The 14,140-nt window shown below is 44.9% G+C and overlaps 1 protein-coding gene across 4 annotated transcripts in view; it reads left to right on the top strand.

Moving 5' to 3' along the window:
• Nucleotides 1–14,140, top strand: part of PLRG1 (pleiotropic regulator 1) — a 113,438-nt gene that overhangs the window by 63,347 nt on the left and 35,951 nt on the right. For all 4 annotated transcript variants that reach the window (XM_073605411.1, XM_073605421.1, XM_073605430.1 and 1 more), the window contains one exon: nt 1,475–1,567. In XM_073605411.1, coding sequence (XP_073461512.1) covers nt 1,475–1,567 — 93 coding nt within the window. The remainder of the gene's footprint in view (nt 1–1,474; nt 1,568–14,140) is intronic.

The raw sequence follows: 14,140 nt of genomic DNA, 5'->3' as shown, positions 1-14,140 counted from the left end.
TTTTTTTTTCTTTTTTACTATTGATCAACATCATTACATAGTAGGTAAGGTTGAATAAAGACAATAGTCCATCCGGTACAACCTGTGTAGGTGTACGTGTGTCGTTGTCAATAATTATTTCCCATATCCCTGTATGTTGTGTTTTTTAAGAGTCTCTCAAAAATATCAATGCTCCCCGCTGGCACCACCAATTGTGGAAGAGAGTTCCACATCCTTATCCCCCTAGCAATGAAAAACCCCCTGCACAGCTTAAGGTTAAACCGCTTTTCCATCAAACTCATTGTGTGCCCCCATGTCCTCTTACACTCCCTGAGACTGAATAGTTTTTTTCCTACGCTGGGATCACCATTGAGGTGTTTGTAAATCGCTATCATGTCCCCTCGCAAGCGTGTCTTCTCCACCAAGACTACATTTAGTGCTTGTAGTCGTTCCTTGTAATTGAGGTCCTCCAGTCCCCTTATCAATTTTATTGCTCTTCTTTGGACTCGCTCTAGCACATCCCTTTTGAGGACTGGTGACCAGAACTGGAAAGAATACTCATAACTTGCTTTGTTGTACTTGCTTAAAGCGGAACTACACTGCATCTGAGCACCACAAACCCAAAATTCTTTTTATTTCAATTTTAACATTCAAAGCAAACTCCCTCATCCTTCCTTGTCTCCACACTTTATTTTGCTGAGAAATCACCAGGAAGTAACAGTAGAGATGTAAAAAACAAGTAAATATTGTATACTTTCATATCTAATTACTAATGCAAGCATAAGGATAAAAAATAGACAATGTTGATTGAAAGGGTGAAGTTCCACTTTAAGAGCCAAAGTTTCCATATCCTGCACTAATGTTAGCTGACTTTATGCAAGTAAAATTAATTTATAGTTTGGCAGCATTTGCATTCCGGAATACCTAGTTGGCCCACTGTTCCTCTATGGGTAATAAACCTCAGTTTTTTTTTTTTTTTTGTTTTTTTTTAACTGTGATTTCTGCTTGTTGGAACAATAACCTTGCCCTTGCTCTCAGTGCAAACGTGGATTTAAGGAAAAGTATAGCCAAAGCTTTTTTGGCTATATTTCTCCTATGGATAACAAAAGTACAGTTCTCTCTGCAGTCCTGTGACCTGTTTTCAGCTGACAGCGGGCCAAAGTGGTGACTGATCATCACTGCTCTCATCTTAGAGCCGAGGGGAGAACTGAGCGATCAGCGGTGTTTGATCACTCGGTTCTCGGGATACAGCCAGTGGGGGACATGGGTGAGCGAGTATGTGTTTTTTTTTTTTTTTTTTTATTTGCCATTTCTGCACTTTTAAATCTAGCCTGATTGGAAATAGCCGACATTCCAAAAGGTACCAAGCCTATCTGAGTAGTTAAGCAGAAAAGGCTGATCACATTCCCTAATACACAGATTACCATTTGTGAAATACAACAATAAATTTATGTATCAGCTTAGATGTAAACAAATATGTGTGCTTTTTGTACAGGTCATCAGTGGTCACTTAGGATGGGTGAGATCCATAGCTGTTGAACCTGGAAACCAATGGTTTGTCACAGGCTCAGCCGACCGGACAATTAAGGTAAGAGGACTGCAGTATTGAAGTAGATCTTTTATGACTCATTGTGCTGAAGGGTATAATTCCTAGTGCTCCCATCGAGTCCTTGTAATTTTCTGCATGCCGGTTTTAGCTGTTTTTAGTGCTGTAAAGAAAAAGTAATTTTCTTTTCCACACTAGGAGGTGAGAATCTATGCCCTCAACAAGTAAATTTCTGTTAAAGAAGCATTCTAGAATTAAAGTGGTGTTCCAGCCGAAATTATACTTTTTAAATAAAAATACCCCTATAATACACAAGTTTTAATGTATTCTAGTAAAGTTAGTCTGTAAACTAAGGTCTGTTTTGTTAGTTTATAGCAGTAGTTTGTTATTTTATAAACTTCCAGCAGGCCGTGGCCATCTTAAGTGTGGGCATCTGAAGCCAGACTGTATTTCTTCCTGGATCTCATCCTTGCAGATCTCGCACATGCTCAGTGCAGCACAAGCAGTGTAATAGGTTTCAGGTCAGGTTTCCATAGCAACGGCAGTGTCAGAGGAAGTTGCCGCCCCTTCCCAGAAGGCATTGCAAACAGGAAATGATGCGATGGGCCACGGCCAGGGAGGAGAAAGTGAAAAATGACTACAGCAAATGTACAGTAGGTGCTGAGAAAAAAAAATATCCAATTCGTTTACAGTGCACAGTTTAGTGAGGGATGCTGAAGAGTTGTAAAAGTGGGTGGAACTCCACTTTAACTGAATCAGTGTTTGGTCATAACACTGTCATTAACTGTCATTAAAAATATTACATGTAAAGTGCCTTGAAAAAATATTCATACCCCACCAAAAATGTAAGTCTATTTTATTAGGATTGTATGTGATAGGCCAACACAAAGTGACACATTTGTAAAGTGGAAGGAAAATGATAAAGAGTTTTCAACTTTTTTGTACAAACATCTGAAAAGCGTGGCGTGCATTTGTATTCAGCCCCCTTTACTCTGATATTCCGAACTAAAATCTAGTGGAACCAATTGCCTTCAGAAGTAGGGATGAGCCGAACACCCTCCTGTTCGGTTCGCAGCAGAACATGCGAACAAGCAAAAAATTCGGCAGAACGCACGAACACCGTTAAAGTCTATGGGACAGGAACATGAAAGATCAAAAGTGCTAATTTTAAAGGCTTATATGCAAGTTATTGTCATAAAAAGTGTTTGGGGACCTGGGCCCTGCCCCCAGGGGACATGTATCAGTGCAAAAATTTTCTTTAAAAACGCCCGTTTTTTTGGGAGCAGTGATTTATTTTTTTTGTTTTAATGTTTAGTGAAGTGAAACAAAAATGAAATATTCCTTTAAATATCGTGCCTGGGGGGTGTCTATAGTATGGCTGCAAAGTGGCGCATTTTTCCCGTGTTTAGAACAGTACCACAGCAAAATGACATTTCTAAATGCTGTAATGAATTGTCGGGTCTTGGCAATTTTAGATAAAACTCATTGAAAAAAAGAGCATGGGATCTCCCCTCAGTCCATTACCATGCCCTTTGGGTCTGGTATGAATATTAAGGGGAACACCGAACCAAAATTAAACCAAAAACAAATTGCGTGGGGGTCCCCCTAAAATCCATACCAGGCCCTTCAGGCCTGATATGGAAATTAAGGGTAACCCTGTGCCAAATTTGAAAAAAAATGGCGTAGGGGTCCCCTACAAAATCCATACCAGACCCTTATCCGAGCACGCAACCTGGCAGGCCACAGGAAGAGGGGGGTACGAGAGAGCGCCCCCCCCCCTCCTGAACTGTACTAGGCCACATGCCCTCAACATGGGGAGGGTACTTTGGGGTCTGACCTTGTCCCCATGTTGATGGGGCCAAGGGCCTCATCTCCACAACCCTTGCCCGGTGGTTGTGGGGGTATGCGGGCAGGGGGCTTATCAGAATCTGGAAGCCCCCTTTAACAAGGAGACCCCTAGATCCCGTCCCCCCCCCGTGTGAATTGGTAATGGGGTACCCAATCGTACTCCTACCATTTCACAAAAAAAGTGTCAAAATGGTAAAAAAGACGAGACATCTTGGGTCAAGTCCTTTATTGAAAAATAAAAATCTCCCACGATGTAACTTCACGCTGCCCGACGGACCACCATGTGACGCTTCTTCTTTGTGTTGGTTCTTATAAAACTGAGGGCGGGGCCACCTGGTGATGTAACCGGGTTACCCTGCCCCCTCTGACGCCACGGGGGTTAGACCCCAAAGCACCCTCCCAATGTTGAGGGAATGTGGCCTGGTACGGTTTATATTTTGGTTCAGGGTTCCCCTTAATATTCATACCAGACCTAAAGGGCCTGGTAATGGACTGGGGGGGGGGGGGGGGGTCCCATGCTCTTTTTTTTCAATGAGTTTTATCTATATTGCCACCCCCCAGGCACGATATTTAAAGGAATATTTCATTTTAATTGCTTCACTTTAAGCATTAAAAAAAAATCACTGCTCCCGAAAAAACGGACGTTTTTAAAGAAAATTTTTGCATTGATACATGTCCCCTGGGGGCAGGGCCCAGGTCCCCAAACACTTTTTATGACAATAACTTGCATATAAGCCTTTAAAATTAGCACTTTTGATTTTTCATGTTATTGTCCCATAGACTTTAAACAGTGTTTCGGCGGCTTTTTCGAATTTGCCGCGAACACCGCATATTGTTCGCTGTTCTGGTCAGATGAGACCAAATGTAACATTTGGCCTAAAAGCAAAATGCTATGTGTGGCGGAAAACTAACACTGCACACCATCCCCACAGTGAAACATGGTGGCAGCAAAATGTTGTGGGGATGCTTTTCTTCAGCAGGGACAGGAAAGCTGGTCAGAGTTGATGGGAAGATGGATGGAGCCAAATACAGGGCAATCTTAGAAAACCTGTTAGTCATCAAAGAACTTGAGACTGGGGCGGAGGTTCACCTTCCAGCAGGGCAACAACCCTAAACATACATCCAGAGCTACAAACTTCCACTTCACAATTTTGTGCCACTTTGTTGGTCTATGAAATAAAATACATTTACGTTTTTTGGTTGTAACATGACAAAATATGGAAAATTTCAAGGGGTATGAATACTTTTTCAAGGCACTGTAAGCGTTTTATAAATAAGTATTGCTGGTGACGAGTACTATTTTCATTTTTTACAGATAGACTACACACACACTTACCATTTATACTCAGTGGTCACTTTATTAGGAACAGCTAATGAGTACAACCCCTTTTAGGACAGCATAAAAGTGGTGGGAAAATGTCTTGGGGATTTCTGGTTCATGCCGATTTGGCAGCAGTATGCATTTCCCACAAGTTTTTTGGCTGCAACCTCCGGATATATTACCTAATCCCCAAGGTGCATTTTTGGATTTAGATATCAGTATAATGAATACCATTGCAGTACACTGAAGATTGCCATATTTATTAAACGTAAACTTAAATAAAATAGGATTTTTTTCGTCATACTTACCTGTAAAATCCTTTTCTTGGAGTACGTCACGGGACACAGAGAAACCATAATAATGACTATATGGGTTATACGCCACATATAGGTTAATGGACACTGGCAGATAGTCAAACAGGAAGTCCTCCCCTATAAAACCCTTCCAAAACAGGAAGTACCTCAGTTTTGTAGCAAAGCAATGAATATCCCCCAAAAAATGGGAGGGACCTCTGTATCCTGCGATGTACACCAAGAAAAGGGTTTTACAGGAAGGTATGATGAAAAAAATCATATTTTCTTTATCACACATCACGGAACACAGAGCAACCATAATAATGACTATATGGGATGTCAAAAAAGGAAAGTGATACTTGTAGGTACCCCTAGGTCGGACTTTTTAGTCATACGAAACAATAGTGAAGTATAAAGAAATAACAATGTTTATTAGACAAATACAATACATGAATAGAGCATTCAAAGAGTTAAAAATCATAATGATGCAGAGTATACAGTGAGCCCTTGTGCGTCAACTGGTTTCACCTTTAGGCTTCTTCAGGTACAAATGGGCACATAAAACAAACAAAACAAACATTTGTGCCTCGACTTTTCTTTTTGGACAGATAAGCGCTTTTTAATGTGTATGTCATAATTACCAGAATTTTATAATGAATATGTTCTATTCTAGACAGTGAGATCCGTTCTTCCCTTTGCTACTTTTGAAACCTTGATTGTGTCCTGAAGAAGCCTTATGGTGAAACGCGTTGATGCACAAGGGCTCACTGTATACTCTGCATCATTATATATGATTTTTAACTCTTTGAATGCTCTATTCATGTATTGTATTTGTTTAATAAACATTGTTATTTCATTATACTTTGCTATTGTTTCGTATGCCTAAAAAGTCCGACCTAGGGGTACCTAGCAAGTATCCCTTTCCTTTTTTGTTCCCCTTTAAACCTACGGATGTGGCTATGTGAGTGTTCTCTTCCTTATTTTATATGGGATGTCCTAAGGCAGTGCACTTGAGGGGAGGGAGACACAATTATAAACTGCCACCTGAGAAGGACTTCTTCTGCCGCCCAAAACATACTGTGGCCAAAGCAGTATCCTCCATGGCTTTTACATATTTACATAGTAGGTGAGTTTGAAAAAAGACAAGTCCAACCCATGTGTGTGATTTTATGTCAGTATTACATTGTATAACCCTGTATGTTGTGGTCGTTCAGGTGCTTATCTAATCGTTTTTTTTAAACTATCGATGCTCACCACTGAAACCACCGCCTGTGGAAGGGAAGTCCACATCCTTGCAGCTCTTACAGTAAAGAACCCTCTAGGCCAGGGGTCTCAAACTGGTGGCCCTCCAGCTGTTGTGGAACTACAAGTCCCATCATGCCTCTGTCTGTGGGAGTCCAGTTTGTAACTGTCAGCCTTGCAATGCCTCATGGGACTTGTAGTTTGGCAACAGCTGGAGGGCCACCAGTTTGAGACCCCTGCTCTAGGCCATTTAAGGTTAAACCTCTTTTCTTCTAATTTTAATGAGTGGCCACGTGTCTTATTAAACTCCCTTCCATGGAAAAGTTTTATCCCTATTGTGGGGTCACCAGTGCGGTATTTGTAAATTGAAATCATATCCCCTTCTTAAGCGTCTTTTCTCCAGAGAGAATAAGTTCGTAGCCTTTCCTTATAACTAATGTCCTCCAGTCCCTTTATTGGTTTTGTTGCCCTTCTCTGTACTTGCTCCATTTCCAGCACATCCTTCCTGAGGACTGGTGCCCAGAACTAGACAGTATACTCCAGGTGAGACCGGACCAGAGTCTTGTAGAGTGGGAGAATTATCGCTTTATCTCTTGAGTTAATCCCCTTGCATGTCAATATTCTGTTTGCTTTGTTACCAGTAGCTTGGCATTGCATGCTATTTTTGAGCCCATCATCTACTAGGACCCCCAGGTCCTTTTCCATCCTTGATTCCCCCAGAGGTTCTCCCCCCAGTGAGTAGATTGCAATTACGTTTTTGGCACCCAAATGCATTATTTTACATTTTTCTACATGGAACCTCTTTTGCCATGTAGTTGCCCACCCCATTAATTTGTTCAGATCTTGCAAGGTTTCCACATCCTGCGGAGAAGTTTTTGCCCTGCTTAGCTTAGTGTCGTCCACAAATACAGAGATTGAGCTGTTTATCCCATCCTCCAGGTCGTTTATGAACAAATTAAATAGGATTGGTCCCAGGACAGAACCCTGGGGGACCCCACTTTTCACCCCTGACCATTCCCGGGTACTCCCCATTTATCACTACCCTCTGCACTCGCCCTTGTAGCCAGTTTTCAATCCTTGTATCCACCCTATGGTCCATGCCAGTGGACCTTACTTTGTACAGTAAACGTTTATGGGGAACTGTGTCAAATGATTTTGCAAAGTCCAGATTCACCACGTTTATGGGCCTTCCTTTATCTAGATGGCAGCTCACCTCCTCATAGAAGGTTAAGAGATTGGTTTGGCAAGAACGATTCTTCATGAATCCATGCTGATTACTGCTAATGATACCGTTTTCATTACTAAAATCTTGTATATAGTTCATTATTATCCCCTCCAAGAGCTTGCATACTATTGATGTTCGGCTACCTGGTCTGTAATCCCCAGGGATGTATTTTGGCCCTTTTTTAAATATTGGTGCTACATTGGCTTTTCTCTAATCAGCTGGTACCATTCCAGTCAGTAGACTATGAGTAAAAATTAAGAACAATGGTCTGGCAACTACTTGACTGAGTTCCCTAAGGACCCTGGGTTGCAAGCCATCTGGTCCCGTTGACTTATTAATGTTACATTTTTCAAGTCTATTTCTAATTCTGTCTTCTGTTAGCCATAAGGGTGCTTACTGTGAAGTGTCATGAGGATAAACACTGCAGTTTTGGTTACTGAAGCCCCCTGATTCCCCTGTGAAGACTGAGGAGAATAATAAATTCAATACCTTCGCCATCTTGCCATCCTTTGTAACAAGATTCTCTTCCTCATTCTTTATGGGGCCAATATGGTCTGTCCTCCCTCTTTTACTGTTTATATACTTAAAGAGTTTTTTGGGATTTTTTTTTGCTCTCCTCCTCTGTATGTCTTTCGTGTTCTATCTTAGCTGCCCTAATTGCACCCTTACATTTCTTGTTGCATTCTTTGTAAAGTTTGAATGCTGATGATGATCCCTCAGCCTTGTATTTTTGAAGGCCTCCTCCTTTGCTTTTATATGCATTTTTACATTGGAGTTAAGCCACCCAGGACTTTTGTTCGCTCTTTTAAATTTATTCCCCAGTGGGATGTACTGGCTAATGCCCTTATTTAATATGCTCTTAAAGCAAACCCATCTCTCCTCCGTGTCCTTTGTTAAGATTTTATCCCAATTTATATCTTCTAGCAAGGTTTGCAGTTTAGGGAAGCTGGCTCTCTTGAAATTTACTTTGTATTCCCCTTATGTTTCCTATTTGTGTGATTTTATACTGAAGCTAATTGACCTGTGATCGCTATTTCCTAAATTGCCCCATATTTCCCCATCTGAGATCAGGTCTGTATTGTTGGTAATCTGTAGGTCTAGTAACGCTTTGTTTCTAGTTGGCGCGTCTACCATCTGACTCATGTAATTTTCCTGCAAGACATTTAGGAACTGGTGAGCCTTGGACGAATGCATGGTTCCTTCCGCCCAGTCTATGTCTGGATAATTAAAATCCCCCATTATGATGACACTTCCCATCCTTGCCGCTAATCCAAATTGTGATAGGAGGTCTGTCTCCCCCCTCCTCCAGGTTAGGGCGAGGATGGCATATTCCTAGTATTACTTTTCCCTTAGTTTAATCCCTTTTGGAGCTCTACCCATAAGGATTCCACCTCCTCTCTAGGTCCCTTAGTGATGTAATTTCTTACATTCACTTGTACATTATTCTTGATATATACAGGCATACCCCTCCCCCTTTTTTACCCTCTCTATCCCTGCGATAAAGGGAATACCCTTGAATGGTTGCCAACCAATCATGAGAGCTGTTGAATCAAGTCTCTAAAATTCCCACAAAATCAAAATCCTCATACAAAAGTATCTCTAGTTCTCCCATCTTGTCCGCCAGGCTCCTGGCATTGGTGAACATGCCATATAGTTTAGACCAGTCGCATGCTGTCTTCTTATTGGGTGTTCCAAGGTTGCAAATAGGACTTGTTAGTATACTTAACACGGTTTATGTGCTTTAGTCAACCTACCACTAATGCCCTCAATACTACCCTCTGGAATATGTTACGCGCTGACTATCTCTACCTCTGGACCTTCCCCCGTCGCCTAGTTTAAAAGCCCCTCTAACTTTTTGGCCATCTTCACTCCCAGCAGATCTGCACCCTCCTCATTTAGGTGCCGTCCGTCCCTTCTATAGAACTGGTGACCGACTGAGAAGTTGACCTAGGATCCCAAACCCCTCCTTTGTACACCAGCTCCTCAGCCACTTTTTTCCTTACCTAATCTCCCTCTGCCTTTCTGTTGTGGCTCGAGGTACCAGTAGTATTTCTGAGAATACTACCTAGGAGGTCCCTTTCCCCAATTTAGCTCCTAAGTCCCTAAAATCGTTCTTTATGACCCTCCCAGTAATCTGTCTACCAGACCTGTGATGTGCCGAACCCGAGCGCCCAGTAGACAACATACAGTTCGGCACTTCAGGTCTTTATCACAGTTTGCCCTCTCTGTCCTTCTAAAAATGGAGTCCCCTACTACCTGTCTTTCCTTTCTTCGCCTCTCCCCCACTCTCACTGGAGGAGTTCTTCCCCTGGCAGCTAGGGGAGTCCCTCAGCTCAAGCATTGCTGGTCCCTGACTGGTTTCACCAATGTCACTCAAAGGGGCGCACTTATTGGGATGTTCCAGCCCAGGATCGGCCTCCCTGGCACTTTCCCCTCTACCCTTCCTGACTGTCGCCCATCTACTCTTTTCTAGCTTTGATATCCATCTGGTAAAATTCTGTGAATGTATGAACAAAAGACCATGTAACTGCTTTAAAATCCTGAGCCACTAATGGCCCAAGATGCCCCCACACATCTGGTATCTAGCGCTTTTACAAAAAAAAACGGGTGGGGCCCTTGCCCTTTCAAGCCTTAGGCTGGGTTCACACTGGTCCGACAAACGCTCCGACATTGGGAGCTCATGTCGCATGACGTGTGAAATTTAATGTTTTCCTATGGGAGCCGTCCTAACTGGTCCGACACAAGTCGTTCCGACTTTAGAAATGCTCCCTGTACTACTTTGGTCCGACTTTGATCCTACTTCAGCCTATTGACTATCATTGAAGTCGGATCAAAGTCGGATTGCCGTCTCGCATGATCCGACTTCTGAGGGGGAACTCCGCGCCAAATTTTAGATAAAAATCCGGCATGGGTTCCCCCTCCAAGAGCATACCAGGCCCTTGGGTCTGGTATGGAACTTGAGGGGAACCCCCTACGCCGAAAAAGCAGCGTGGGGGGTCCCCCCAATCCATACCAGACCCTTATCCGAGCACGCAGCCCGGCCGGACAGGAATGGGGGTGGGGACGAGCGAGCGCCCCCCCCCCCTCCTGAACCGTACCAGGCCGCATGCCCTCAACATGGGGGGTTGTTGCCTTGGGGGAGGGGGGCGCGCTGCGGCCCCCCCACCCCAAAGCACCTTGTCCCCATGTTGATGAGGACAAGGGCCTCTTCCCGACAACCCTGGCCGTTGGTTGTCGGGGTCTGCGGGGGGCTTATCGGAATCCGGGAGCCCCCTTTAATAAGGGAGCCCCCAGATCCCGGCCCCCCACCCTATGTGAATGAGTATGGGGTACAGCGTACCCCTACCCATTCACCTAGGAAAAAAGTGTCAATTTAAAAAAAAAACACTACACAGATTTTTAAAGCATTTTATTAGACAGCTCCGGGGGTCTTCTTCCGACTTCGGGGGTCTCTCCGGTTCTTCTCCACGCTCTCCGGATCTTCTGCCGGGCTCCTCCGCTCTCTTCTGCTCTTTTGCCGCTCTTTTGCTAAAGCGGAGGAGCCTGGTCTTCAATCTTCTGCCTTCTGCCTTCTGCCCTCTTCTCCTGATGTTGACACGACGCTCTCTGGGGCTAGAATGCTCTCTGTGCGCTCTGCTCTGACTTATATAGGCGGTGACCCCGCCCCCTTATGCCGTCACAGTCCCTGGGCATGCTGGGACTATGACGGCATAAGGGGGCGTGGTCATCGGGTGATGACCACGCCCCCTAAAACGTCACAGTCCCAGCATGCCCAGGGACTGTGACGGCATAAGGGGGCGGGGTCACCGCCTATATAAGTCAGAGCAGAGCGCACAGAGAGCATTCTAGCCCCAGAGAGCGTCGTGTCAACATCAGGAGAAGAGGGCAGAAGGCAGAAGATTGAAGACCAGGCTCCTCCGCTTTAGCAAAAGAGCGGCAAAAGAGCAGAAGAGAGCGGAGAAGCCCGGCAGAAGATCCGGAGAGCGTGGAGAAGAACCGGAGAGACCCCCGAAGTCGGAAGAAGACCCCCGGAGCTGTCTAATAAAATGCTTTAAAAATCTGTGTAGTGTTTTTTTTTAAATTGACACTTTTTTCCTAGGTGAATGGGTAGGGGTACGCTGTACCCCATACTCATTCACATAGGGTGGGGGGCCGGGATCTGGGGGCTCCCTTATTAAAGGGGGCTCCCGGATTCCGATAAGCCCCCCGCCCGCAGACCCCGACAACCAACGGCCAGGGTTGTCGGGAAGAGGCCCTTGTCCTCATCAACATGGGGACAAGGTGCTTTGGGGTGGGGGGGCCGCAGCGCGCCCCCTCCCCCAAGGCACCACCCCCCCATGTTGAGGGCATGCGGCCTGGTACGGTTCAGGAGGGGGGGGGGGGGGGCGCTCGCTCGTCCCCACCCCCATTCCTGTCCGGCCAGGCTGCGTGCTCGGATAAGGGTCTGGTATGGATTGGGGGCGACCCCCCACGCCGTTTTTTCGGCGTAGGGGGTTCCCCTCAAGGTCCATACCAGACCCAAGGGCCTGGTATGCTTCTGGAGGGGGAACCCATGCCGGTTTTTTATTTAAAATTTGGCGCGGAGTTCCCCCCTAAAGATTCATACCAAACACAGTGCCGGCATTGGCGGGGATCCAAGTCGGATCCCCGTTCATTGAAAGTCGGACACATGCCGGCTTCATGTCGCAGGGCAAAGTCGGATCCAAAGTAGGACGGCTGTCGTGTCGCACCAGTGTGAACCCAGCCTCAGGCTCGAATCATTAACTGGCGAATCCAATGACAATAGTTAACTTGGATGCCTCCTGCCCATCCTGGGCTCTGCCGGCAGCACAAACCAGGATTCCTGACCAGCGCTGACAATTCAAGTAATTCTGACTGCTTGAAATACCTCCAGAGTATGCAGTGATCTTGCTCCTGCCAACTGAGGATCAGAAAAGAAAGCAAGACATTTTTGGGGAAATCTACTATAGTATAGTAACCATCGGCTTCCGGGTTTTATTGTAAAAGCCTAATTGAGCAAGCTGAAGTTAGAAGCTGATTGGTTTCTATGCACAGCTGCATCAGATTCGGTGTGCACCAGTCACAGTAAATCTTCCCCATTGTCTTGATTCAAGTGAAAACTAGACACCACTCTAGGCAAAAAATGGATAAGGGCCCAACATCACCTTATCGTGATGCGAGACCAAGAACGGCTCCTTGCATGAAAGAGCCGTCAACTCTGACACTCCACTTAGTGAAGTGATAGCCACCAAAGAAGCCACTTTCCAAGAAAAAGGACCAACAGAATCTCCCGATTCAAAAAGTGGCCTCTGCAAGGACAGTAAAGATCAAATTCAAGTTCCAAGGACACAAGAGTGGCCTGACAGGCGAGACTGTCTATGTTACATGCTGTATAAAGTATGAATCAGAGTGAAAAACAACGGCCTCTGGGGAAAAAAAAATGAATAGGGACGAACTCTGACCCTTAACGGTATGTAAGGCCAATCTCTTTTCCCCTACGGATTGAAGAAAGAAAAAGAAAATCTCCCACTTGCATATTTCTGAGGTTGCCACATCCTGGCTTCACCCCAGGCAAAAAAATATTTCCAAGTCCTGTAATTGAAGTTCCCAGAAGCTGGCTTCCAGGGGATCAACAGTGCTGAGATACAAGACTCCAAGACCATTAGGTCCTGTTGGACTGGGAGTGTGCAAGAAGCGACCCCTGCAAGGCTATGTCAGTGTACCAAACCCCTCCTGTACCACCTCCCGGATTTTTCACAAAAGATGTGGCAGAAGTCAAAGCAGAGGGAAGTGTCAAATAAGGGAGAACTGGTCCCTAAGGTGTTACCAGTGCATCTACCCCTATTGCTAGTAGGACTCTCGTCCCGGACCCAACCTGTCCCAACTTGTTGTAGAACTTGGAATCTTGTAGATTCATCTTCTATGTTTCCCCTGCCAATATTCTGTACCTGGGATATGCACGGACGATAGAGACAGCACTTGTGCTGTCCCAGACAGAATGTGGTTCACCTTCTTGAGCCACATGACTCCTGTTGCTGCCCTGGTGGTTGATATATATTCATCTGCAATGGCTTGTACCATAATCCAGAGCAATGCTTTCTGGCCAAAAGTTCCAAGATATTTATGGGCAGTATTCTCTCCTGTGGAGACCAAGTCCACTGAACTGTAGCCACCCTCAAACCAAATGGAGAAACTGGCATCCGTGGTTATTATCTCCCAATACTTGAAAGGAAGAATTCAACCTTTCTAGATTCCGAACCATCAACCACCAATCTTCAGCTGTGCAACACCCTGGGAACAGAGCCTTCCAGCAATCCAATGCCTGGATCTTCAATTTCCAGACAGAGAGAATGATCCTCTACCAAGACCTGGAGTAGGACTGTACATTAGGCATGTGCTTCGACCTAGCTACAGCTTCCTACTGCAAAATGTATCGAAGGAAAATCTGGACCAACTGCTTCTTGAGCAAAGGTTATTGAGGTATTTCGAGATTGACACTCCCTGCATCTTTAGCAAGTCCAGCACCGGAGCTAGGAGCTTTGTGAACCGAAGGATGGTCACAAAAAGAAAACTGACTACTTTCCACTGCAATTACAGAAATCTTTGATGAGACTGGAAACAACCCAGCATATGAGGATGTGTGTTTACTGATGATTACGGGCCCCACAATCTACCTCTTGCAGAGA

The sequence above is a fragment of the Aquarana catesbeiana genome, linkage group LG01 (genome assembly GCF_042186555.1).
Source record: "Aquarana catesbeiana isolate 2022-GZ linkage group LG01, ASM4218655v1, whole genome shotgun sequence".
Lineage (NCBI taxonomy): Eukaryota > Metazoa > Chordata > Amphibia > Anura > Ranidae > Aquarana > Aquarana catesbeiana.
Note: the sequence above shows the minus strand (reverse complement) of the source record. Positions and strands in the feature narration are given on the sequence as shown.